The sequence below is a fragment of the Petromyzon marinus genome, unplaced genomic scaffold (genome assembly GCF_048934315.1).
Source record: "Petromyzon marinus isolate PM22_M1 ecotype Great Lakes invasive population unplaced genomic scaffold, UKy_Petmar_22M1.pri1.0 PM_G_Scaffold_126, whole genome shotgun sequence".
Taxonomy (NCBI): Eukaryota; Metazoa; Chordata; class Hyperoartia; order Petromyzontiformes; family Petromyzontidae; genus Petromyzon; species Petromyzon marinus.
The window spans coordinates 27,311-54,083 of record NW_027422680.1 but is presented as its reverse complement, the minus strand read 5'-3'; the positions used below and the strand labels follow the sequence as shown (position 1 = coordinate 54,083).

Below are 26,773 nucleotides of genomic sequence, written 5' to 3'. Positions count from 1 at the left end.
ATCAGCCAGACCATGCGTTAATTGTGTTTTGACCGACCCTCTGTGCTGCATTATATTGTTTCCAAAATTTTACTAAATCTTGTTTCAATTTGATGTGCTTCTCCATCTCTCTGTGTTTCCTCTCTCCCTTAAATTTAGCTCTTCTATACCTGATGATGATTGCTTGCTTTGCAATCGAAACGTCGTATGCTATCATGTAATTTTATTTCATTATTATTTATTATTTCTACGTGACTTTACCGAAAAAAACAAAGAGTATTTTCAACCGCAAGTTCAAAAGTTCAAGTTTCAACCGCAAGTCCAAAATTTCAAGTTTCAACCGCAAGTCCAAAAGTTCAAGTTTCAACCGCAAGTTCAAATTTCAAGTTTCAACCGCAAGTCCAAAAGTTCAAGTTTCAACCGCAAGTTCAAAAGTTCAAGTTTCAACCGCAAGTCCAAAAGTTCAAGTTTCAACCGCAAGTTCAAAAGTTCAAGTTTCAACCGCAAGTTCAAAAGTTCAAGTTTCAACCGCAAGTTCAAAAGTTCAAGTTTCAACCGCAAGTTCAAAAGTTCAAGTTTCAACCGCAAGTTCAAAAGTTCAAGTTTCAACCGCAAGTTCAAAAGTTCAAGTTTCAACCGCAAGTTCAAAAGTTCAAGTTTCAACCGCAAGTTCAAAAGTTCAAGTTTCAACCGCAAGTTCAAAAGTTCAAGTTTCAACCGCAAGTTCAAAAGTTCAAGTTTCAACCGCAAGTTCAAAAGTTCAAGTTTCAACCGCAATTTGAAAGGCACCACGGGCGTGAGGTGGCGGCTCTCCCTGCTGGTGGAGTTGGCATGGTGGGCAGCTCTGCCAGTCGCCCCCCCACCCACCCAGTCAGTTGACCTCCCCACCACAATCCGAATTGTCTTGCGACCTCCTGCCGCGTGAGCTTCTGCCATTCCACTTTGGCTCCTCGCTCGTTCGTTCCGCCACAGGTTGCCATTGCGACGTCGCTCCGTGACATTGCCACTAGGCGGGGCTTCCCATGAAAGTGATAAAACTGTCTCATCTACCGGCGGCGGGCGCTTATAGACAATACGACTTTTTTTTTGAAACACGACAAAACAATTTGCGGGAAAAGTTAATTTTTTTATTAGAAAAGTAATTTGTCATCTCGAGCTGCTTTGTGGGGCGATGTCCCAACTCCCCCTTAGTGGATGAACCAACGCAGCAGCCCCCAGGTAGTGATTACATAAAGAGCCTCAACTCAGCGCACAACTCAAACGCCTGGAGACGTGGCAGCAGCAGCAGTCGAATCACGGCCGCACGCAGCAGCAGCAGCAGCAGTAACGGCGTCATCCAGCAGAAGAGACGATGTGATGCAGCCACGACCGTCAATTAACCCTACAGGCCGGCAGGTGTCACCCTGTCATTACACAAGTTAAGGGATCAAAGAGGAGGCACGCGAACAACAAACGAGCACGGGGAAGACGCAGGTCGTCGCGAGCGGGGGAAAAACAATAGAAAGTGTTAAAACCGACGGGGGAGCGCCGTGAGAAAAACCCAACGGGACACGAGAGGCAAACGCTGAGACCCCGAGTGGAGGACGCGCCAGCGAACACGACTACAACCGAGTGGGAGGAGACGGCGGTGGAATCGGCGTTGGCGTTGGCGGTGAGAAGGCGTCGCCGTGAATGGAGGCCACCGCCGCCGGAGACGACAAGCTGGGCAGGGGGAGAGAAGGGAGTGGAAGGTGACGAGGGTGGAACACCGACCACCGGGCAGACCCTCATTGGGACCGTGAGAAGGCCAAAGTGGTCGCGACGTTTGTGCCGCCCGCTCTCGTTTCCTGTTTTTGTTTTACCGGGAAGCGGTGCGCATCATCATCACGTCGCCCCAGTGCTAGCGATGCTTACTACACAACGCACCGGGTACTCGTTTGAGGCCGAGTCGACCTAGTGGAGGCCCAGGACCGGTTCAGATAATCGTCATTGGTGTTGGCCGTGAGCGGGAATCAAATCCGGTGTCGCCGGGTTCGTAGGGCGGCGTGCTGACCACTATACCACCGCTCCCCACACGCACACACACACATACACACATACACACACACATACACACACATATACACACACACATACACTATCGCTACACTATCGCTCACACATACACACATGCACACACACACATACATACACATGTACACACATACGTACACACATACATACATACACACATACATACATACACACATACACACACATACATACACACACATACACACACACATACACACACATACAAACATACATACAAACATACACACACATACACACATATACAAACATACATACACACATACACACACACATACACACACATACACACAGGTGCTCACCTGACTCATCGGCCTTGCCTGCATCCCTCCACGGATGTTCGTCTTCGGTGGGGGCATAACTAACCACGACCACCACTCCTTGCCTCCGGTTGATGGGAAGGCGAGCCCAAAGTAGCCTGGGGCTTACAGCTTCCCCCACCTCACCGCCACGCTTCCACGCCCCTTTCATTCTTTTGTTTAGATAGAAGAGCCACTCGCTCTCTGTTGTTTAGCAGTCTCCTGCCCCGAGTAGAGGACTATCCACCCCTCATAGTGGCAGGAGCCAGAGCCGGTCTACCGGACCTGCTGAATATCGCAGAGATCCAGGCGGTTCCGGTCCAGCTCCCGACAGAGGAGTGGCAGCCTCTCCTCCGCAGTGAGCGTTCGAACATTCCACGTGGCCACGCGTAGTGGTTTTTTGTTGTTGTTTCTGGAGGAGCTCCGATGGTGAGGATTCAGTCTCCCGGCTCCGCCAAATGGGGTTTTGGCCAGGAGATGTCATAGATGCCTGTCCTCCGGCACAAGCTTATTAATTAAAAATTTCATTCATGATTTAGTCGTAATTAATTGAAGGTGGAGGGGTTACCAACCCCTCGCACCCGTCCAGATCCCCCATTTGGTCGCTGTGGTGGTCACAAACACCATGAAGGGAAAGGCCAATTTAAATTGTCCCTCCTCCCACGGCACCGCCCACGACAGCGTTGCAGTCCGGCACCACGAAGAGGTAGGGGGTTGTTTTCTTGCTCCCCACACACACACACAGACACACGTACACACAGACAAACTCACACACACACAGACGCACACACACAAACGCACCTGGCCGTGTCGTGCAGCGCGTCAGTGACGGCGGTAACGAGGCGGCTGAACGAGGGCCGCCAGGAGCTCTCCTGCTGCCAGCAGCTCAGCATGAGGCGGCGGAGAAGCATGGGGCAGTCCATGGGGCACGGCAGACGCCAGCCGCCCTCTACTGCCTCCATCACCTGGGGGGTACGAGACCCATAGACTACTCACACAGAGACCCATACAGTACTACTCACACAGAGACCCATAGAGTACTACTCACACAGAGACCAATAGAGTACTACTCACACAGAGACCCATAGAGTACTCACACAGAGACCCATAGAGTACTCACACAGAGACCCATAGAGTACTACTCACACAGAGACCCATAGAGTACTACTCACACAGAGACCCATAGAGTACTCACACAGAGACCCATAGACTACTCACACAGAGACCCATAGAGTACTCACACAGAGACCCATAGACTACCCACACAGAGACCCATAGACTACTGACAGAGACCCATAGAGTACTACTCACACAGAGACCCATAGACTACTCACACAGAGACCCATAGAGTACTACTCACACAGAGACCCATAGAGTACTACTCACACAGAGACCCATAGAGTACTACTCACACAGAGACCCATAAACTACTCACAGAGACCCATAGACTACTCGCACAGAGACCCATAGAGTACTACTCACACAGAGACCCATAGACTACTCACACAAAGACCTATAGACTACTACTCACACAGAGACCCATAGACTACTCACACAGAGACCCATAGACTACTCACACAGAGACCCATAGACTACACGTACAGAGACCCATAGACTACACACAGAGACCCATAGAGTACTCACACAGAGACCCATAGAGTACTACTCACACAGAGACCCATAGACTACTCACAGAGAGACCCATAGAGTACTACTCACACAGAGACCCATAGAGTACTACTCACACAGAGACCCATAGAGTACTACTCACACAGAGACCCATAGACTACTCACAGAGAGACCCATAGAGTACTACTCACACAGAGACCCATAGAGTACTACTCACACAGAGACCCATAGAGTACTACTCACACAGAGACCCATAGACTACTCACACAGAGACCCATAGACTACTCACACAGAGACCCATAGACGACTCACACAGAGACCCATAGACTACTCACAGAGAGACCCATAGACTGCTCACACAGAGACCCATAGACTACACACAGAGACCCATAGAGTACTCACGCAGAGACCCAGAGACTACACACAGAGACCCATAGAGTACTCACGCAGAGACCCATAGACTACTCACACAGAGACCCATAGACTACTCACACAGAGACCCATAGAGTACTCACAGAGACCCATAGACTACTCACAGAGACCCATAAACTACTCGCACAGAGACCCATAGACTACTCACACAGAGACCCATAGACTGCTCACACAGAGACCCATAGACTACTCACACAGAGACCCATAGAGTACTCACACAAAGACCCATAGACTACTCACACAGAGACCCATAAACTACTCACACAGAGACCCATAGACTACTCACACAGAGACCCATAGACTACTCACACAGAGACCCATAGACTACTCACACAGAGACCCATAGACTACTCACACAGAGACCCATAAACTACTCACACAGAGACCCACAGACTACTCGCATAGAGACCCATGGACTACTCGCACAGAGACCCATAGACTCACCACACAGAGACCCATAGACTACTCACACAGAAACCCATAGACTAATCACACAGAGACCCACAGCCGCACACAGAGACCACAGACTACTCACACAGAGACCGCAGACACACACACAGAGACCCATAGACTACTCACACAGAGACCCATAGACTACTCACACAGAGACCCACAGCCGCACACAGAGACCACAGACTACTCACACAGAGACCCATAGACTACACACAGAGACCCATAGACTACTCACACAGAGACCCATAGACTACACACAGAGACCCATAGACTACTCACACAGAGACCCACAGCCGCACACAGAGACCACAGACACACACACAGAGACCACAGACACACACACAGGGGTGCCAGTGCTGAACTCACGTCCCGGTTGCTCATGTCCCAGTACGGCCGTTCGCCGTACGACGTCACCTCCCACACGACGATGCCGTAGCTCCACACGTCGCTCGCCGACGTGAACCTGAGCTGTGCGATGGCCTCCGGGGCGGTCCAGCGGATCGGGATCTTCCCCCCCTGGTGGGGAACATTCACAACGGGACCTCGCCCTCGGGTCCGGCACGCGGGGCTCTCGCGGCCCGACGTCATCGGCACGCGGCGAAGGGTTTGCCGGGTCAAAGCCGGCGTCGCGAGTTCGCGCCGCCTCGACGCGCCGAGCGGCGCGTCGAGGCGGCGCGCCGGACCGCCACCTCACAAGCGACGGACGCCCCGACGGTGGCGTTGTCCTCGTGCCGTTCGCCCCTCGGCGTCGTTCCCCGGTGTGACGTCGGCGAGACGAGACCGTCAAGAAACCCGTCTCCGGTGTGGACCCGTGAATCCCAAAGACAACGGCACCGTACGCTGCACGTCCGCACTTTCACCGCGCGTGTGTGCGTGTGTGCGTGTGTGTGTGTGCGCGTGTGTATGTGTGTGTGCGTGTGTGCGTGTGTGCGTGTGTGTGTGCGTGTGTGTGCGTGTGTGTGCGTGTGCGTGTGTGTGTGTGTGTGCGTGTGTGTGTGCGTGTGTGCGTGTGTGTGTGTGTGCGTGTGTGTGTGTGCGTATGTGTGTGTGTGTGCGTGTGTGCGTGTGTGTGTGTGTGAGGTTAATGCATTTCGCTCGACGCACGGCGGCGGCAAGTACTTTCAGCGAAAAACGGAAGCCCCTTAGGGAGCGGTAACGCCGCGCTGACACACGCCGGGCCAGCGCGGCTTTGCCTTCTCCTCGACTCCGGCCGAACGTCGGCCGAACGTCGGCCGAACGTCGGCCGTCGACGACGCCGGCGCTTCTTTTTTCCTGCCCCGCCTTACCCGGGAGGTGTACGCTCCCTCGGGGTCGGCGTCCAGTAGAAGCGTCCGCGAGAGGCCAAAGTCGGACACCTTGCACGTCAGCTCGCCACTCACGAGCACGTTGCGGGCGGCCAGGTCGCGGTGCACATAGCCCCTGCGGGACAGGTACTCCATGCCCGATGCGACGTCACGCAGCATCCCGAGCAGCTGGGTCACCACGAGGTGCCCCTTCTTCATCTACACCGTGCCCGGCCAGAGGGGGGAGAGAGGGCGGGAGGAGGGGAGGAGAGGGGGGAGAGGGGGGAGGAGAGGGGGGAGAAGGAAGAGGAAGGGAGGGAGAAGAGGAGGCGATGAGGAGCCGCCTGGGTGACGTTGTGCTGCTTGTTGTGCGGCCGTCTGGAATGCTCTTCCGGGAGCTGCTATGTGCGTTTAAGTCATCGTTGTCTAAACTAATTTGTTTAGAACTCTCGCTTGTTGTGTTTAGTTTGCCCCCCCCCCCGCGCCAGTTGGCTACGTAAGGTACAAAGGAAGTTTGACGCAGACGCGTGCAGTTGTCACCACAAGCGGAGCCCCGGTTAGTAGGAACTACGGCACACACACACACAACAACGCCACCGTGTGCTCTCCATTTGTGGACAGTTACACACACAACCGCTGAGGAGTGTGAGACTGCAACACACCGATGATCGCATCATTTGGCATTGCCACTTCTTACCCTGAGGAATAAATCCAAGGAATGGTTTTCCATGAATTCGGTGATGATCATGACAGGTTTACCTTCGTCGAGAGGACAAGAAAACCAAACGTTAGCAATCCACGCACAGCATTCACGACTTATACCGTAACATCATCACATGGTTACATACACACCTTGTATCTCTGCCAAAATGCGTCGCTGTGGGTTCATACACAGAGACTCCTCTACTTACGAATGTTCCTCTTACGAACTCTCAGAGGTACGAACAAACCTGTTCGTACGTCCGGTTGCCCGTTCTGAACCGAGAGTCAGAGGTTCAACCTCTGCGCAATAGATGGTGGTGGCATCTACATCTGCATAACGTGAAGAACCAGTGACATCTACATCTGCAGAACGTGAAGAACCAGTGGCATCTACATCTGCAGAACGTGAAGAACCAGTGGCATCTACATCTGCAGAACACAAAGAACCAGTGGCATCTACATCTGCAGAACGTGAAGAACCAGTGGCATCTACATCTGCAGAACGTGAAGAACCAGTGGCTTCTACATCTGCAGAATGTGAAGAACCAGTGGCATCTACATCTGCAGAACGTGAAGAACCAGTGGCATCTACATCTGCAGAACGTGAAGAACCAGTGGCATCTACATCTGCAGAACGTGAAGAACCAGTGGCATCTACATCTGCAGAACGTGAAGAACCAGTGGCATCTACATCTGCAGAACGTGAAGAACCAGTGGCATCTACATCTGCAGAACGTGAAGAACCAGTGGCATCTACATCTGCAGAAAGTGAAGAACCAGTGGCATCTACATCTGCAGAACGTGAAGAACCAGTGGCATCTACATCTGCAGAACGTGAAGAACCAGTGGCATCTACATCTGCAGAATGTGAAGAACCAGTGGCATCTATATCTGCAGAACGTGAAGAACCAGTTGCATCTACATCTGCAGAACGTGAAGAACCAATTGCATATACATCTGCAGAACGTGAAGAACCAGTGGCATCTACATCTGCAGAACGTGAAGAAACAGTGGCATCTACATCTGCAGAATGTGAAGAACCAGTGGCATCTACAGCTGCAGAATATGAAGAACCAGTGGCATCTACATCTACAGAACGTGAAGAACCAGTGGTATCTACATCTGCAGAACGTGAAGAACCAGTGGCATCTACATCTGCAGCACGTGAGGAACCAGTGGCATCTACATCTGTAGAACGTAAAGAACCAGTGGCATGTAGTGTATAGTAGTGTATAATGTAGTATAGAGGAGTGTAGTGTATAGTCGTGTATAGTGTAGTGTATAGTGTAATGTGCAGTGTGTATAGTGTAGTATACAAGTACACCACACCGGTGTGTTGGAGAGCAAATCCACAACATTTCCAATCTGAGTACAATCACCAGTGATTACAACAACGGGCATAATCAGCTGGACAGCCAGCTACATAACAGACTTGCCAGTTTTAAACTTGGTTTGAAGCTTTCGTGACTGCAGGAATTAATCTTTGTATTTTTTCGGTAAAGTCACGTATAAATAAGAAATAATAAAATAACATAATAGCGTACGACGTTTCGGTTGTATACATCTGGGGTTATGTATTTCCCCTCTCTCCTAAATTTTGCTCTTCTGTACCTGATGATGGCTGCTTGCGTTGCAACCGAAACGTCGTACGCAATTATGTTATTTTATTAGTTCTTATTTATACGTGACTTTACCGGAAAAAAAACGAACAAAGATTAATTGCCAGTTTTAGTTTGTTTAAAATGCGTGTGGCATCGATTGGACGTTCTCGAAGCTCACTCTTGGTGACGACGCCCTCCAGGCGGACGATGTTGTCATGCTCGAACTGGCCCATGACGCTCGCCTCGCACAAGAAGTCCTGCTGCTGCTGCTGCTGCTTGCTGGATCCACCCTTCAGCGTCTTGATGGCCACGCGCACTGTCGCCGCCCCTCCGCTGCTGCCCTGGCGCTTCAGGTATCCGACGTGCACCTTCCCAAACTCTCCTGCGGGTCGAGGGGTCGATGACAGTGAGCAGCACGTAGAGCAGGTGTGAGGACCCCCCCCCCCCCGTCCAGCTGCTAAGTAAGGTTCGTCACGTGAATAAAACGTGCCGATTGGTTGCTGGTTGTGCACTGGCCGGTCGCTGCGTGGTGCATGCGTTGGGGAGTGTGAACCCACGGCAATCGACGGGGTGCTTCAAAACAACGTTAACACTTTTCGATTTGAAGCTTTCGTGACTGCGAGGATTCATCTTCTTTGGTTCTTTTGGTAAAGTCACCACCACGTAGAATGAGAATAAAATAATAAATTGAAAAAATAAAATAACGCAATCAAATTCTCACGACGTTTCGGCCACAACACAAGCGGCCTTCATCAGGTGAAGGGGACGAGACTGTCTGGAGGAGAGCGCTGGAGCAAGACAGTCTCGTCCCCTTCACCTGACGAAGGCCGCTTGTGTTGTGGCCGAAACGTCGTGAGAATATTATTGTGTTATTTTATTTTATCAATTTATTATTTTATTCTCATTCTACGTGACTTTACCGAAAGAACCAAAGAAAATGTTAACACTTATATTGGACTATTGGTTTTTCATGGAAAGAGAACGGATAATAATAATAATACTACGCTGTAACATGATAACAAATCCATAATGGAGATTTTTTTTCTCTGGTTAGTGCACGTAAATGTATAAATGTATGGTTAAACTCGCCACCACCCGACACAGCCAACTAGTAAGGCTTGTCACGTATGGATGATCTGGGTTCGCGAAAGCCTACGTGTTAAACATGATAACAAATGTAACGTTAATAGCTTCCAAAAGTCAAAGAGTTTGACCCACTCATTCGCCGTCGTTGTCACCGTGCGCCTGGAACCTTCTCCAGGCGGTGCCCGCCCCCGTCCCCCCCCCCCCCCCCCCCCGTTCACCTGCTCCGATGACGCGTCCAAGTTTGATTCGCGAGGCGTCGATTTCCGTCGCGAACTCGCGGAGAGCATCGCTGGGCTCGTCGTAGTCGTGTGGGTCAATGTACAGCCTGAAGCCCGGCATCTTCACTGTGGGTGGCAACGGCGAAATTAACCGTGCATAGGGTGTGTGTGTGTGTGTGAGTGTATGAGGGGTGGTGTGTGAGGGGTGGTGTGTGTGGGGTGGTGTTTGTGTGAGTGTCCGGCAAAACAACCCCCTACCTCCTCGTGGTGCCGGACGGGAAACTCTGTCGTGGACAGTGCTGTGGGGGGAGGGCCAATTCCGATTGGCCCCTCCTCTCATGGCGTCTGTGACCACCACAGTGGCTAAACGGGGGCTCTGGACGGGTACGAGGGGCCGGTAACCCCTCCACCTTCAACATTTTTACCACGAAACTACGAATAAAAAATTTAACTAATAAGCTTGTGCCGGAGGCCCCGGGGGGACAGGCGTCTATGACGTCTCCTGGCCAAACCCCAATTGGCAGAGCCAGGAGATTGAATCTCTACCCTCGGGTCTCCTCCAGAAACAACGAAAAGCCACTTCGTGTGGCCACGTGGAATGTTCGAACGCTCACTGCGGAGGAGAGGCTGCCACTCCTCTGTCGGGAGCTGGACCGGTACCGCCTGGATCTCTGTGGCATTCAGGAGGTCCGGTGGACCGGTTCTGGCTCCTGCCACAATGAGGGGTGGACAGTCCTCTACTCGAGGCAGCAGACTGCCAAACAACAGGGTGTGGCTCTTCTTTTGAACACAAGAATGAAGGGGGCGTGGGAGCGTGGTGATGAGGTGTGGGAAGCTGTAAGCCCCAGGCTACTTTGGGCTCGCCTTCCCATCAACCGGAGACGAGGAGTGGTGGTCGTGGTTACTTATGCCCCACCGAAGACGAACATCCGTGGAGGGATGCAGGCAAAGCCGATGAGTCAGATGCCTTCTATGACCTGTCACAGGTGCTGGCTAAAGTGGCCCCTCGGGATAGAGTCATCTTGTTTGGTGACTTCAATGCTCGAGTTGGTCATGATGCTGGCACCTGGTCTGGAGTGATTGGAGGGCATGGGCCAGATCAGCTCAATAACAACGGTAGGAGGCTGCTTGATTTTTGTTCAGCCCATGGGCTTGTAATTACCAACACGCTGTTCCGGCATTGGCGCATCCACACAACATCATGGATGCATGCCGGGTCCAAGCAAGAACATCTGCTGGACTACATAGTGACGAATCAGCGGATGCGAGCCCATGTCCTTGACACCAGGACCTACCGTGGAGCTGATCTGCCCTCTGACCATCGACTAGTCATCTGTGAGATGCGCCTGCCATTCTTCCACTCCAGTGGTGGGTGTACACCCAGGACCCCATTCCAACCTAAAGTGGCCTAGTCTCAGTTATCTGATGAAAGTTGCAAGCGAGAATTTCATCATCGCTTGCGGCTGGGGTTGGCATCGTCCCCCACTCCTCCTGATGTCGAGGGTAACTGGGCGAGGTTTAGGACTGTGACTCATGCAGCTGCATTGGCTGCTTTGGTTACGCAGTCCAGACCTCCCCAGAGACCCTGGCTGACAGAGGAGGTGATCAGGATAGTTTAGAAAAAGCGACAGGCCCACTGTCATCGGCTACAGAATCCCACGTCAGAGAATGAGGCTTACCGCAGCCTTCGCTCGGAGGTTCGGAGAGCTGTGAGGCGCTGCAAGGATGGGTGGTGGTCGTGGGTTGCTGAGGAGATGGAGTCTGCCTCAGTGGCCCGTGATCACAAATCTCTATTTAACTCCATCAAAAAAGCAACCTGCAGCGCCACACCTATTACCAACATTAGGGGAAAAAACGGTGATCCAATCTCCGACCCCCAGGAACCGGTTTGCAGATTTGCTGAGCATTTCTGTGAGGTCCTGGAGGAGGGGAAATCCCTCAGCCAGGAAAACATCATGGCACAAAGTGGGGATGACCCTGCTGAGGCTGCGGTGCCTCAAATATTGGAAGAAGTCACCCCCTGTGAGTGGCTGGCTGAGGTGCCATCTGTTGAGGAAGCACTGAAGGCGATCCGGAGTCTGAGACCAGGAAAGGCACCGGGCAGAGATGATCTCCCAAGCGAAATGCTGAGGGAGGGTGGCGTTTGTGCACAGACTGCCCTATATAACATCATAACAACAGTCTGGACCACTGGACAGGTTCCACAGGATTGGAAGGATGCCCTGGTGGTCCCCCTCTTTAAGAAGGGGGACCGCACAGACTGTAACAACTACAGGGGCATCTCACTCCTCAGTGTGCCGGGAAAGGTCCTGGCAAGGATTATTCAACATCGCCTTGCCAGGCACGCTGAGGAGAGGCTTGCGGAGCCCAAATGCGGTTTCAGGAAAGGGCGGTCCTGCACAGATGCGATATTTTCTGTCCGTCTGCTACAGCAGATGTGTAGGGAATTCCAGCAAGACCTACATCTCTGCTTTAGTGACCTGGTCAAGGCCAGGTCACACCACCCCCTCCAGCTGCGACATGATTCCCAGTCGCACGCTCGTTGTCACGCGCTTCGCTCCATCCCCGTTGCTCGAGGGTGAAGATGGCAATGGCGGTAACGGTGATTGTGGTTGGTGTGCTGGTGGCAGGTGGGGTTTTTGCCACCTCTTCGTGGGAAGAGGAAGAACACTGTCTCTCAATAGTGGAGGAGCGGAGAGCGACTTGTGCATGCATCAATGTCTTGAGTGGCGTACCACTACCACCACCAACATCGGAGGGTGGAGGAGCGATGCTCACAACAACGAGCGGAGCGCCGGGTGGCTAAAGCACAGCGGGTTGGCACAGTAGGGGGCACAGGTGGTGCATCAGCCAGTCATCTCAGTCAGTCGACCCGTGGCACCTGGGTCTGCCCCGTGACCTCCTGCCAGCGGGCGTTCGACACTTCACGTGGCCTCAATGTGCACATGGCCTGGCACAAGCGTCGTGGTGACTTCACCACCACTTAGTGGCGATTGTTGTTGTTGTTGTGAGTGTATGAGGGGTGGTGTGTGAGGGGTGGTGTGTGAGGGGTGGTGTGTGTGTATGTGTGTGAGAGGTGTGTGTATGAGTGGTGTGTGTGTGTATGAGGGGTGGTGTGTGTGTATGAGGAGTGGTCTGTGTGTGTATGAGGGGTGGTGTGTGTGTGTGAGTGGTGTGTGTGTGTATGAGGAGTGGTGTGTGTGTGTATGAGTGGTGTTTGTGTGTGTGAGAGGTGTGTGTGTGTGTATGAGGAGTGGTGTGTGTGTGTGTATGAGTGGTGTGTGTGTGAGGTGTGTGTGTGTGTGTGTATGAGGAGTGGTGTGTGTGTGTATGAGTGGTGGTGTGTGTGTGTGAGAGGTGTGTGTGTGTGTGTGAGAGGTGTGTGTGTATGAGGAGTGGTGTGTGTGTGTATGAGTGGTGTGTGTGTGTATGAGGAGTGGTGTGTATGATGTGTGTGTATGAGAGGTGGTGTGTGTGTGTATGAGGAGTGGTGTGTGTGTGTGAGAGGTGGTGTGTGTGTGTGTATTAGAGGTGTGTGTGTGTATGAGAGGTGTGTGTGTATTAGAGGTGTGTGTGTGTATGAGTGGTGTGTGTATGTGTGTGAGAGGTGTGTGTGTGTATGAGGTGTGTGTGTGAGAGGTGTGTGTGTGTATGAGATGTGTGTGTGTATGAGATGTGTGTGTGTGTATTAGAGGTGGTGTGTGTGTGAGTGGTGTGTGTGTATGAGAGATGTGTGTGTGTATGAGATGTGTGTGTGTATGAGATGTGTGTGTGTGTATGAGATGTGTGTGTGTGTGTATTAGAGGTGGTGTGTGTGTGTGCGCGCGAGGTGGAGGAGCGTTTACCCCGCACGCTGTAGAAGCGAGGTCGTCTCTCTTCGCGAGGCTCCGACTCTGCTGCTTGCCAGTGACCACTCCTCCTCCTGCTCCTCCTCCTTCAAACGCAATGCGATGCACGCAGCCATCAAGGCGGCGGCGGCGGCAGTGCTGAAGAAGCGAGTTCGCTCTGGAGGGTGCCGCCTCTTAGCCAACGTTCAGGGAGATTGCCTCTTGGTGGTGCAGCCAGATCACGTGGGCACACTCAGAACGCCAGTGGGACCCCACCAGTGTGACCCCCTCAGTGTGACCCCCCCCCCCAGTGTGACCCCCCCCCAGTGTGACCCCCCCCCAGTGTGACCCCCCCCAGTGTGACCCCCCCAGTGTGACCCCCCCCAGTGTGACCCCCCAGTGTGACCCCCCTCCCCCAGTGTGACCCCCCCCCACCTCTTCTTGACGATGATGCAGGCAGCAGCGATGAGCAGCATCAGCCCCACGAGGCCAGCGGACAGCGAGGAGGCCCAGAGGGCCACTTCCTGAGTCGCTTGTGCTGGGGGAGGGGGAGGGAAAGCGTCACAAACACATCCTTCACTTACTACAACAACCACAACAACCACAACAACAACAACCACAACAACACCACAATAACCACCAACACAATAACAAACAACAGGACAACACCTACAACAACAAACACAACAACTACAACAACACCACAATAACCACCAACACAACAACAAACAACAGGACAACACCTACAACAACAACCACAACAACTACAACAACACCACAATAACCACCAACACAACAACAAACAACAGGACAACACCTACAACAACAACCACAACAACTACAACAGACAGGAGGGGTGGGGTGGTGGTGCTGTTGGTGGGGTCGTGGTAGGTTGGTAGTGGGGTTGGTGGTGGCGTAGTGGTTGGGTGGGGATGGTGCTGGTGAGTGGTGGTGGTGGTCCTTGTGGTGTAGTGGTTGGGTGGGGATGGTGCTGGTGAGTGGTGGTGGATGGGTGGTGGTGGTGGTGGCGTAGTGGTTGGGATGGGATGGTGCTGGTGAGTGGTGGTGGTGGTGGGTGGTGGTGGTGGTGGTGGTCCTTGTGGCGTAGTGGTTGGGTGGGGATGGTGCTGGTGAGTGGTGGTGGATGGGTGGTGGTGGTGGTGGTGGCGTAGTGGTTGGGTGGGGATGGTGCTGAGGTGATGGGGATGGTGCTGGTGAGTGGTGCTGGTGACTGGTGGTGGTGAGTGGTGGTGGTAGGGTGGTGGTGGTGGCGGCGTAGTGGTTGGGTGGGGATGGTGCTGGGGTGGTGGTTGGTGGTGGTGGGGTTGGTACTGGTTGGTGGTGGTGGGGTTGGTAGTGGTTGGTGGTGGGTGGGTGGTGATTGTTGGTGGGTGGTGGTGCTGGTTGGTGGTGGTGGGGTGGTGGTTGGGGGTTGGTGGTGGTGGGGTTGGTGGTGGTTGGTGGTGGTGGGGTTGGTGCTGGTTGGTGGTGGGTGGGTAGTGGTTGGGTAGTGGTTGGGTAGGGTTGATGCTGGTTGGTGGTGATTGGGTGGTGGTGGCTGGTGGTGGTGGGTGGTGGCTGGATTGGGTGGTGGTGATGATTGGGTGGTGGTGGTGATTGGGTGGTGGTGGTGATTGGGTGGTGGTGGTGATTGGGTGGTGGTGGTGATTGGGTGGTGGTGGTGGTGATTGGGTGGTGGTGGTGATTGGATGGTGGTGTTGTTGCTCACGTGCGGGAGACGTCTGGAAGTGGAGTGTGGGGCTGTAGTCTCCGTAGCCGGCGGCGTTGCGAGCGCGGACCTGCAATGAGTAAACCGCGGCATGCCGGAGCCCCGTCACGGTGATGCTCGGCACGCTGGAGATCAGCCTCATTACCTCTCTCTCGTCGTCGTCATCCTGGTGGGGGGGGGGGGTACAGATGGGGGGGGGGTACAGATGGGGGGGGTACAGATGGGGGGGGGATGGGTTCAGACTCATCCCACAGAGACCCATTGAACCTGGGTCACGTGGTTCACAGCATATTGTTGTGTTAACTCTACTGCCCTCCACTTGCTAATGCAAAGACAAAGACCCCCCGTATAGTGTCAGCAGACTGTCGGGGCGAGTGCTGTTAGCGACCACCTATGGAGGCACACGAGGGGGTGGGTGGTCAGCACCACGCCCGGCCGCCTTTGTATCCACAGTGGTGATGTTGTTGTATACGGCCCTTTTACCACAATTAATATCCATAAGAATATTTACGGATGCATACACCTAGATTTCTTTTTCCTTTCTTTCGTGACAAACAATATATATTTTTTTAAGGAATAAAACCCGTAAGCCAGAAACACGAAAAACCAGATGTCAGTCATAAACAGGCCATATATATAAAGAAATAATAAAACTCTCAAGGCGAGGATGTAACAGCTATCGGCGAAAATCTCCAGATGAACAAGAGTTTGATGGGCCCCTTAGGAAAGGTCCCTCCGAGGTCAGAACACCAAGAGAGCAGACACGGAGACGCCAACAGGGTAAATCGTATACATATTCTTTTCCTTATTTGCCAGTAAAACAACAACAAAAAATCAAAAGGCAACAACAAGAATAAGATAGAATTAGCGATCATAACGCTCACTCCAATTAAGAACAGGCCACCAGACACATCAGTGAATTATTATCCAATGATTAATTCGCTATCAAATGATTTTCACCTTTAATACTTTTACTGTTAAAACAAAGCTTGGAGCAGGAATACCGAGTCATATCAAAGGTTATCGAGAAGGAATGAGACAACGGGCAAACTTGCGAAAGAGTTTAAACAATATCCCAAGCAACCCCGACCACCTTTGTCTCTCTCACAGCGCGGAGAAGCAGGAATTACACCTTATCACAAGGGGCCATCTGGAAAAGCTAGCTGGGTTTGATAAGGAGACACACCCACCCCACACACGGCAACCAGGCAAAGAAAGTTTTAAAGAAAATTGCAATATAATATTAATAATAACGTGTTAACCTTACACGACATTCCATTATAGAACCTTACAGAACCAAGGGATATGGATTCCAACAATCAAGAAACGGACCTCTTAAACGCAGGATGATAATTATTTTTCTTTTTAATAATTCCACCATAACAATTCGAACCTCGGTAAAACCGAGAGGTGTCGGGAGGACGTAGTTACAAACACGAGTCTTGGCGAACATGGGACCAAATGGTATTTGAGAAATATAAGTCCAAAGTATAAAGAGGTGCTCCCGACCACCTTTGTTTCTCCCGAAGAGCGCGAGAGAGGAATTTCACGCCAGGGCAACCAGATCGTTATCGCGGGGACCATCTGCCACACACGGAACTTAGTAATAGCCCCCACCCCACCCTGCACACGGGCAGCAAAAGAGCGAGCGAGCTTTAAGTTAAACTGTCACACATTTATAAACACACAAAGTGACGAAAATTAATAAACTAAGTAAGAGCCAAGGTAACGGGGTGGATTAGGCTGGTAGAATGTGGAGTCGAAATGATATTTGCAAAGTATAGAGAGATGGGAAGATCCCGGCCACCTTTGTCTTTCCCTGCAGCACGTGATAAAATGCATACGCTCGGAAGAGCATCTTCACTTGGAAATAAATCAAATACTATGAATCACAAGCAGGATCATAACTGTGTATGATAAGATACCAACTGTGATGTGAAATGTTAAACTTGAAAAAAAATCTTAACCATTTCTTTGTGCGTCGAAAACGTGTACGAAAAGGGGGGGGGGGGGAACCCGCCCCTCTCTCTGGGTGGATGGAGTAGACAACCAGACGCCTTCAAGATGAATCGAGGTGTCTGTTGTCTTGATGTTTATGGCTTGAGGAAAGACCCGAACAGGACCATGTCATAAATGACACACACACAAACATACACACTGACACACGAACCCCCCCACCACCGACACACGAACCCCCCCCCACCGACATACGATCAGATCAAAGATAGCTCCGCCTCGTGAGGGGGAGCCGAGAAGGAGAGAGATTTTTGGCATAAAAAGGAGCCGTTTCAGCATTGAAATCAGCTCATCAGCCCTCGGGGCCAGCTCAACAGAAGAAGACTCATCTCAACTCATCTCAGCAGAAGACCCGCTCAACTCATCTCAGCAGAAGACCAGCCATCACCGACGCCGGAGACGCCTCTACAACTCGCCGAATTGGCGAGTGTCGCCGATTGGCGTCCCGCTGCCGCTGTTAGCGGCCAGCGCCACCACGAGCGAATCGTGAGCCTGCAATCTACAACCGCCGACGACGGAGCACCAGCGTGCCAGCTGCTCGCAGACGCAGTGCGCGCATTACCTACCGTCCACGTACAATCGCGCCGCTGCGGGCGTGCTTCTAACACCGTCTACCAGACGGTCATCGCAGCTACAACAACGTATCTACTCGTTCACCAACGTCCGTCGAGTCCGAACCAACTACTGAAAGAAGAATCAACTGATACGTATGATACACTGCCCCCCACTACACGACAAACCAGACATCTGCTTGACGCAAAGAATCGATTCCAAACATTGGCCTACTCTTTCACCACTCATACCATTCAACACACACACACACACGGGTCATTAACAAAGCCTAAAACCTCAAGCCATTGAACCATCCGTGATTGTGGAAACATCGCAACGACCAAGTGAATAATCCATCGTTTTTAAGAGTGTTCATAATTTTCCTCTGTAATATTGTGCTGGGGCTGTACTTCTAACCGCATAAATTACCAACTGACCCATTAACAAGGATTAATTCTTGGCACCTCACCACGGAGCGCCGCTCGCGGGGGTGAAGAGCGTGCTCAACCGGTTCCCTGTCAGGGATCTGGCCACAATTAATTAAAAGATTGGCCCGAGATAAGGATCTAAAAAGGAAACATCGCCACCCATTGAGTCGGGTTGAGAAGTCGATTAGAAATACTTGAGTCGTTCGTTAATATTTTTCTTTCTACATAATCTTGCTGGTATCCACGAATGAAATAACGAATTCAAACGCATTGATTCATAATCGTTATGAATCAATGAACGAACATCAACGTGGTACTGTGCTGACGATTTCAAGCATAATAACTTCGCATATCAGAATGTATTAAGGATTGGATACGAATCAAAGACCAAGTGCCGTGTTGTGTAACAATTCAAGTATACGAGTTTGCATATTATAAAGTTAAGGTTTGATAGAATAGTTCGCATGTTTTTAATCTCTCTCTCAACAACCGATCGATTGCGTTACGCGTCGGGAATTAACCACAGGTGCCGCTATCGAGGTGAAACAACGCAATCGTGATGTTATCATGTTAACGCTGTGTTGAAATTCCAAATCCCGAGATTGAGTTTTCATATTATCCAAAAATTATCTGAATCCTGGGGACCTATCATAAGCACACTATCACCACACATAATCCATAACACACATAATTCATAATGTTCAATCGAGAGTAATCGTATCCTTATCGATAATACGGAATTAAAGAGCAGAGTCGAATCGACTCTCTCTCATTCACGCTCACAACGCCTGCGTCACTGCATACGATTAATTGCGTTATTCCAATTCATAACACAATCCTCGTCACCGAGGCTCGACCTGATAATCCATAACGACCTGCATTATCATAACCACGCCCACTCGCATAAATTAATACGATTATCTCTCGAATCAGCATAATTTATGTGCATAATTACACTGATTAACATAATTTCGGATAAATTATGCGAATCTCAAATTTCATTTAATTTTCATTATTTTCATCAATTTTCATAACACCTATATATACAACAATGTTTACTACACACCGCACCAGGGTACTCAATTTGAGGCTGAGTCGACCTAGGGGAGACCCAGGACTCGTTCAGATAATCGTCACCGGTGCCGGTTGCCGTGAGCGGGAATCGAACTCAGGACGCCGGGTTCGTAGCGCAGCGTTGCGCGTACCGCTGCACCACCGCTCAGCACGCACGCGCGTGCAAGTAAAATGGATAATCGCGAGCCGCTACGCACCTCGTCAAAGCATTTGACTTCATAGTCCAGAACGATGCCATTGGGCTGCTCCGGCTCGGCCCAGGTCAACAGGACGGCGTCTTCAGAGACAATCTCCGTGTGGACAAGCACCACGGGTGACGGTGCTGCGGGCAATCACAGCACGTGGTCACGCGCTAACTCGTTTGTTTACCCCCCTGGCCCCCGTCTCGAGGTGCGGTGAGTGACAATCGGTGTGCGTTTCCCCTTGCTGCTAAATGAAATACGAGTTGCGGTGAGATGTTCAAACACCAAGCAGACGGACGCCGCTTTGCGAGCCATCAACTCAACTTGCAACAGCCACACACGCGGTGCTTTGTGGTGAACATGCGAACATGGCTATGATGATGATAATAATAACAGATGATGCATTGTCTTTAAGAATAATAATTAGAGTGGTATATGCATTAAGAATAATATAATTATAATGTTACATGTGTAGTGGAGTAACGCACGCGCTGGGGGGGTTTGCAAGCGGTGTGCACGGATGTGTGAGGTCGCATTGGGGCGAACAGGAGCAGCGAGAGACGCCGAGATAAGATGCAGAGCGGTGATTTGCTGGCTGCAAATGCAGGCGGACAATTTAGATGCAGAGCGGTGATTGGCTGGCTGCAAATGCAAGCGGACAACTAAGATGCAGAGCGGTGATTGGCTGGCTGCAAATGCAGGCGGCCAACTAAGATGCAGAGCGGTGATTGGCTGGCTGCAAATGCAGGCGGCCAACTAAGATGCAGAGCGGTGATTGGCTGGCTGCAAATGCAGGCGGACAACTAAGATGCAGAACGGTGATTGGCTGGCTGCAAATGCAGGCGGCCAATTTAGATGCAGAGCGGTGATTGGCTGGCTGCAAATGCAGGCGGACAATTTAGATGCAGAGCGGTGATTGGCTGGCTGCAAATGCAGGCGGACAACTAAGATGCAGAGTGGTGATTGGCTGCAAATGCAGGCGGCCAATTTAGATGCAGAGCGGTGATTGGCTGGCTGCAAATGCAGGCGGACAATTTAGATGCAGAGCAGTGATTGGCTGGCTGCAAATGCAGGCGGACAACTAAGATGCAGAGCGGTGATTGGCTGGCTGCAAATGCAGGCGGCCAACTAAGATGCAGAGCGGTGATTGGCTGGCTGCAAATGCAGGCGGCCAACTAAGATGCAGAGCGGTGATTGGCTGGCTGCAAATGCAGGCGGACAACTAAGATGCAGAGCGGTGATTGGCTGGCTGCAAATGCAGGCGGCCAATTTAGATGCAGAGCGGTGATTCACTGGCTGCAAATGCAGGCGGACAATTTAGATGCAGAGTGGTGATGGCTGGCTGCAAATGCATGCGGACAATTTAGATGCAGAGCGGTGATTGGCTGGCTGCAAATGCAGGCGGACAACTAAGATGCAGAGCGGTGATTGGCTGGCTGCAAATGCAGGCGGCCAATTTAGATGCAGAGCGGTGATTGGCTGGCTGCAAATGCAGGCGGACAATTTAGATGCAGAGTGGTGATTGGCTGGCTGCAAATGCAGGCGGACACTAAGATGCTGGCTGCAAATGCAGAGTGGTGATTGGCTGGCTGCAAATGCAGGCGGCCAATTTAGATGCAGAGCGGTGATTGGCTGGCTGTAAATGCAGGCGGCCAATTTAGATGCAGAGCGGTGATTGGCTGGCTGCAAATGAAGGCGGCCAACTAAGATGCAGAGTGGTGATGGCTGGCTGCAAATGCATGCGGACAATTTAGATGCAGAGCGGTGATTGGCTGGCTGCAAATGCAGGCGGACAACTAAGATGCAGAGCGGTGATTGGCTGGCTGCAAATGCAGGCGGCCAATTTAGATGCAGAGTGGTGATGGCTGGCTGCAAATGCATGCGGACAATTTAGATGCAGAGCGGTGATTGGCTGGCTGCAAATGCAGGCGGACAACTAAGATGCAGAGCGGTGATTGGCTGGCTGCAAATGCAGGCGGACAATTTAGATGCAGAGTGGTGATTGGCTGGCTGCAAATGCAGGCGGACAACTAAGATGCAGAGCGGTGATTGGCTGGCTGCAAATGAAGGCGGCCAACTAAGATGCAGAGCGGTGATTGGCTGGCTGCAAATGCAGGCGGACAACTAAGATGCAGAGCGGTGCTTGGCTGGCTGTAAATGCAGGCGGCCAATTTAGATGCAGAGCGGTGATTGGCTGGCTGCAAATGCAGGCGGCCAATTTAGATGCAGAGTGGTGATGGCTGGCTGCAAATGCATGCGGACAATTTAGATGCAGAGCGGTGATTGGCTGGCTACAAATGCAGGCGGACAACTAAGATGCAGAGCGGTGATTGGCTGGCTGCAAATGAAGGCGGCCAACTAAGATGCAGAGCGGTGATTGGCTGGCTGCAAATGCAGGCGGACAACTAAGATGCAGAGCGGTGATTGGCTGGCTGTAAATGCAGGCGGCCAATTTAGATGCAGAGCGGTGATTGGCTGGCTGCAAATGCATGCGGACAATTTAGATGCAGAGCGGTGATTGGCTGGCTGCAAATGCAGGCGGACAACTAAGATGCAGAGCGGTGATTGGCTGGCTGCAAATGCAGGCGGCCAATTTAGATGCAGAGTGGTGATGGGTGGCTGCAAATGCATGCGGACAATTTAGATGCAGAGCGGTGATTGGCTGGCTGCAAATGCAGGCGGACAACTAAGATGCAGAGCGGTGATTGGCTGGCTGCAAATGCAGGCGGACAATTTAGATGCAGAGTGGTGATTGGCTGGCTGCAAATGCAGGCGGACAACTAAGATGCAGAGCGGTGATTGGCTGGCTGCAAATGCAGGCGGCCAATTTAGATGCAGAGCGGTGATTGGCTGGCTGCAAATGCAGGCGGACAATTTAGATGCAGAGCGGTGATTGGCTGGCTGCAAATGCAGGCGGCGAATTTAGATGCAGAGCGGTGATTGGCTGGCTGCAAATGCAGGCGGACAATTTAGATGCAGAGCAGTGATTGGCTGGCTGCAAATGCAGGCGGACAACTAAGATGCAGAGCGGTGATTGGCTGGCTGCAAATGAAGGCGGCCAACTAAGATGCAGAGCGGTGATTGGCTGGCTGCAAATGCAGGCGGACAACTAAGATGCAGAGCGGTGATTGGCTGGCTGCAAAGGCAGGCGGATCATTAAGATGCAGAGCGGTGATTGGCTGGCTGCAAATGCAGATGGCCAACTAAGATGCAGAGCGGTGATTGGCTGGCTGCAAATGCAGGCGGCATTGTCTTTAATCGTAATATAATTGTCATGTTTTTGCATAGCATTTAAGAATAATATTATTATAATGTTATATGCATGTTATAGCTTTTAAAAAAGGAGAATGTATTTAAAAACATATATTTAAAAAAACCATTTAAAAAAAGATAGAAAAAAATATTTGACAAAAACGACTAAATATCTAAAGATGAAAAAGAGATTTCAAAAAAAGAAAGACGATGGCCGTGAGCGAGAGGAGGAGGGGAGGGGACGACGACTCACGATCCCGTGACGTGGCGACGTGGACGGCCGCGAACGCCGAGGGGACGCCGCTCAGGCGGGAGACGCCGTTGGTGGCGTGCACCTCCAGGGTGTAGGCGGCGTTCTCACGCAGGCCGCTCACCTCCACCGAGGCGTTCGTCAGCGGGAGCGGAGGCCGGAACCTCACGGCCGGGCCGCATGGCGGCGCCGGCTCCTGGCCCCTCTCCCCACCCCCCCCCCCCTGCCGGGGGGGCGGGTGGAGCCGGCACACGACGGAGTAGGCGAGGTCGGAGCGCCCGCCGGGATTCGCCGGCGGGCTCCACCGGAGCGTCACCGCGGCGGCGGCGGAGAGTGGCGAGGTGGCGACGTCCCTGGGGGCCGACGGCGGCTCTGGCCGGGGGGGGGGGGGGGCGGAACGGAGTTTATAGAGTAGTGTAGTAGGTAGTGTATAGTGTAGTGTATAGTGTAGTGTATAGTGTAGTGTAGTAGTGTATAGTAGTGTATAGTGTAGTGTATAGTGTAGTGTATAGTGTAGTGTAGTAGGTAGTGTATAGTGTAGTGTATAGTGTAGTAGTGTATAGTGTAGTGTAGTAGTTTATAGTGTAGTGTATAGTGTAGTGTAGTAGGTAGTGTATAGTGTAGTGTATAGTGTAGTAGTGTATAGTGCATAGTAGTGTATAGTGTAGTGTATAGTATAGTGTAGTAGTGTATAGTGTAGTGTATAGTGTAGTGTAGTAGTGTATAGTGTAGTGTAAAGTGTAGTGTATAGTGTAGTGTGTAGTGTAGTGTAGTAGGTAGTGTATAGTGTATAGTGTAGTAGTGTATAGTGTAGTAGTGTATAGTGTAGTGTAGTAGTGTAGAGTGTAGTGTAGTAGTGTATAGTGTAGTGTAGTAGTGTATAGTATAGTGTAGTAGTGTATATTGTAGTGTATTAGTGTATAGTGTAGTGTATAGTGTAGTGTAGTAGTGTATAGTGTAGTGTATAGTGTAGTGTAGTAGTGTATAGTGTAGTGTATAGTGTAGTGTATAGTGTAGTGTGTAGTGTAGTGTAGTAGGTAGTGTATAGTGTAGTGTATAGTGTAGTGTAGTAGTGTATAGTGTAGTATAGTAGTGTAGTGTATAGTGTAGTGTAATAGTGTATAGTGTAGTGTAGTATTGTATAGTGTAGTAGTGTATGATGTAGTGTATGGCGCATAGTGAACGAACTTGCACAGGCCACAGACTGGGGCTCGCCGCTGGGCCGGAAGTATCCATCGTGGCAGGTGCAGGACGTCGCTCCGATGACGCTGCCCGTGCTGTGTGGCGGACACCGGGAGCAGGAGCTGTCTTGGGCCGTCTCCTTATAAGAGCCCTGCTCACACACTGCACGCACAAAGGTCCCGCCCCCCGACCTGTAGCCTTTACAGACTCAGTTTAACACCTTTATTATGAACCTTTACAGACTGTTGGTGCTGTCAGTAGCGAGAGATGGGGAGAGAGATGAGCAGATGGGGAGAGAGATGAGCAGATGGGGAGAGAGATGAGATGGGGTGGGTGAGAGAGTGCGTGGGTGGGTAAGTGGTTGGGTGAGTGAGAAAGTGGGTGAGTGAGTAGATGAGTAGGTATGTGGGTGGGTGAGTGGGTGGGTGAGTGGGTGAGTGGGTGAGTGAGTGGGTGAGTGAGTGGTTGGGTGAATGGGTGAGTGAGTGAGTGGGTGGGTGGGTGAGTGAGTGAGTGGGTGGGCGAGTGAGTGAGTGGGTGGGTGAGTGGTTGAGTGAGTGGGTGAGTCAGTGGGTGAGTGAGTGAGTGGGTGGGTGGGTGAGTGAGTGAGTGGGTGGGCGAGTGAGTGAGTGGGTGGGTGAGTGGTTGAGTGAGTGGGTGAGTCAGTGGGTGAGTGAGTGAGTGGGTGGGTGGATAAGTGGTTGGGTGGGTGGGTGGGTGAGTGAGTGAGTAGGTGGGTGGGTGGGTGGGTGAGTGAGTGGGTGAGTGAGTGGGTGAGTGGGCGAGTGAGTGTGTGGGAGGTCCGCTGGGTCTTTCCACATCTCTCTCGAGGGTAAGCGATGATGAATCTACTAAAACAAATCCCAACGCGTCACCTTGGCAGGCGTTCCCCGCCTGCTGGTACCCGGCACGGCAGACGCAGCTCCCGAGGTGGCCCTCCCACTCGCCGTCGGCGTTGCAGAACATCGCCGGCTCCGGCTCCCCCTCGGGCCGGAGCGCGTGGCCCACGCACGCCCCTGTCACCTCCGACAGCGCCCACGGCCCGTCGCCGGCGGCCGGAGCGTCGGGGAACTCGGCGAGGCGGAGCGTGAGGGCCGGGCAGCGCCTGCGGTAGACGCGCACGGACGCCAGCCACGCGCAGGCCCCCGTGTCGCGGAACGCCAGACGGAGGCCGCCCCGGGAGAGGGGCCCCACGTCGCCCGCCGCCTCGACCTCCGACCCGCCCGAGCCGACGACGTCGACCTTGGAGAAGAGCCGCCGCTCGTCGTCGGCGAAGACCCCGGCGGCGACGTCGTCGGGGTCGTCCGACTCCCGGTAGTAAACGTTCAACGCGTCGTCGTCGCAGCCGGCGGCGGAGGCGGCGGCGGCCGGGAGGCGACGGGGGCACCGGCGCCGTAAGCCGAAGCGGATCTCGAGGAAGACGCGGCGAGCGTCGCCGCGCGGGATCCAGGCGGTGCGCAGCCACTTGTCCTGCCTGGGCATGGCGGGGCGGCACTGCGCCTGGTACAGCCTGGGCCTTGAGCGTTGGCCACTCGTAGGCTGCTGCCACTGCGGTCGTGGTGAGGGGAGAGGGAGTGGAGTGTGGGAGGGAGTGTGGGGGGGAGTGTAGATGTCACAGTGATTCTGAAACATTGTTCTCCACTCCTTGAATCAATTTTTATAACCTGTAAACCGTTTTACTCGCCTCGCGAGTTCGCGTCGCTCATTTTGGTCGGAGTTTATTTGCCGCCGTGTCCTCAGGTTAAAGAGGCCCAACGCATGCTCGCCGATCAGATTCTGAGTGTGGAGCGAGCAAATCCAGATTCGTTGGTTATCGTACTTGGCGACTTTAACAAAGGTAATCTCAGCCAAATACTCCCCAAATACATACAATTCATTAAATGCCCAACCAGAGAAGGGAACACTCTGGATCACTGCTACTCTACAGTCAGTAGAGCCTACCACGCCGTCCCCCGAGCCGCACTAGGACACTCTGACCATGCCATGGTCCACCTGATTCCTGCATACAGGCAGAAACTAAAACTCTGTAAACCTGCTGTGAGGACATCTAAACAGTGGACCAGTGAGGCTGTGGAAGATTTGCGGGCGTGCTTAGACTGTACTGACTGGGATATGTTCACGACTGCTACCAATAGTCTGGATGAACTCACAGAGGCTGTGACGTCCTACATCAGCTTCTGTGAGGACTGCTGTATCCCAACACGTAACAGGGTGAACTTTAACAACAACAAGCACTGGTTCTCAGCAAAGCTCAGAAGGTTGAGGTTGGAGAAGGAGGAAGCGTTTAGGAGTGGAGATAGAGACAGATTCAAGGAGTCGAAGAACAGGTTTAGCAAAGCGGTGAGAGAGGCTAAACGACTGTACTCAGAGAGACTAAAACACCAGTTCTCTACTAACGACTCTGCTTCTGTCTGGAGAGGGCTCAGACAGATCACCAACTACAAGCCCAGAGCTCCCCACACCACTAACGACTCCCGCCTGGCCAACGACCTGAACGAGTTCTACTGCAGATTTGAAAGACAATTGGAC

The 26,773-nt window shown here is 52.2% G+C and overlaps 1 protein-coding gene across 2 annotated transcripts in view; it reads right to left on the bottom strand.

The window, feature by feature from the left end:
• Window positions 1-1,092: 1,092 nt before the first annotated feature.
• Window positions 1,093-26,773, bottom strand: part of LOC142909550 (ephrin type-A receptor 5-like) — a 32,152-nt gene continuing 6,471 nt past the window's right edge. Inside the window, exons 3-16 of one of the 2 annotated variants that reach the window (XM_076059770.1) lie at window positions 25,120-25,792; window positions 24,251-24,406; window positions 23,066-23,434; window positions 19,576-19,700; window positions 15,309-15,474; window positions 14,015-14,117; window positions 13,598-13,686; window positions 9,753-9,878; window positions 8,627-8,830; window positions 6,843-6,904; window positions 6,149-6,364; window positions 5,229-5,378; window positions 3,150-3,313; window positions 1,093-1,680 (exon numbers count right to left, since the gene is read on the bottom strand). In XM_076059770.1, the coding sequence (XP_075915885.1) occupies window positions 1,581-1,680; window positions 3,150-3,313; window positions 5,229-5,378; window positions 6,149-6,364; window positions 6,843-6,904; window positions 8,627-8,830; window positions 9,753-9,878; window positions 13,598-13,686; window positions 14,015-14,117; window positions 15,309-15,474; window positions 19,576-19,700; window positions 23,066-23,434; window positions 24,251-24,406; window positions 25,120-25,792 (2,703 nt within the window). In that variant the 3' untranslated portion in view covers window positions 1,093-1,580. The remainder of the gene's footprint in view (window positions 1,681-3,149; window positions 3,314-5,228; window positions 5,379-6,148; window positions 6,365-6,842; window positions 6,905-8,626; window positions 8,831-9,752; window positions 9,879-13,597; window positions 13,687-14,014; window positions 14,118-15,308; window positions 15,475-19,575; window positions 19,701-23,065; window positions 23,435-24,250; window positions 24,407-25,119; window positions 25,793-26,773) is intronic. The other variant, XM_076059771.1, reaches the window with a different exon arrangement.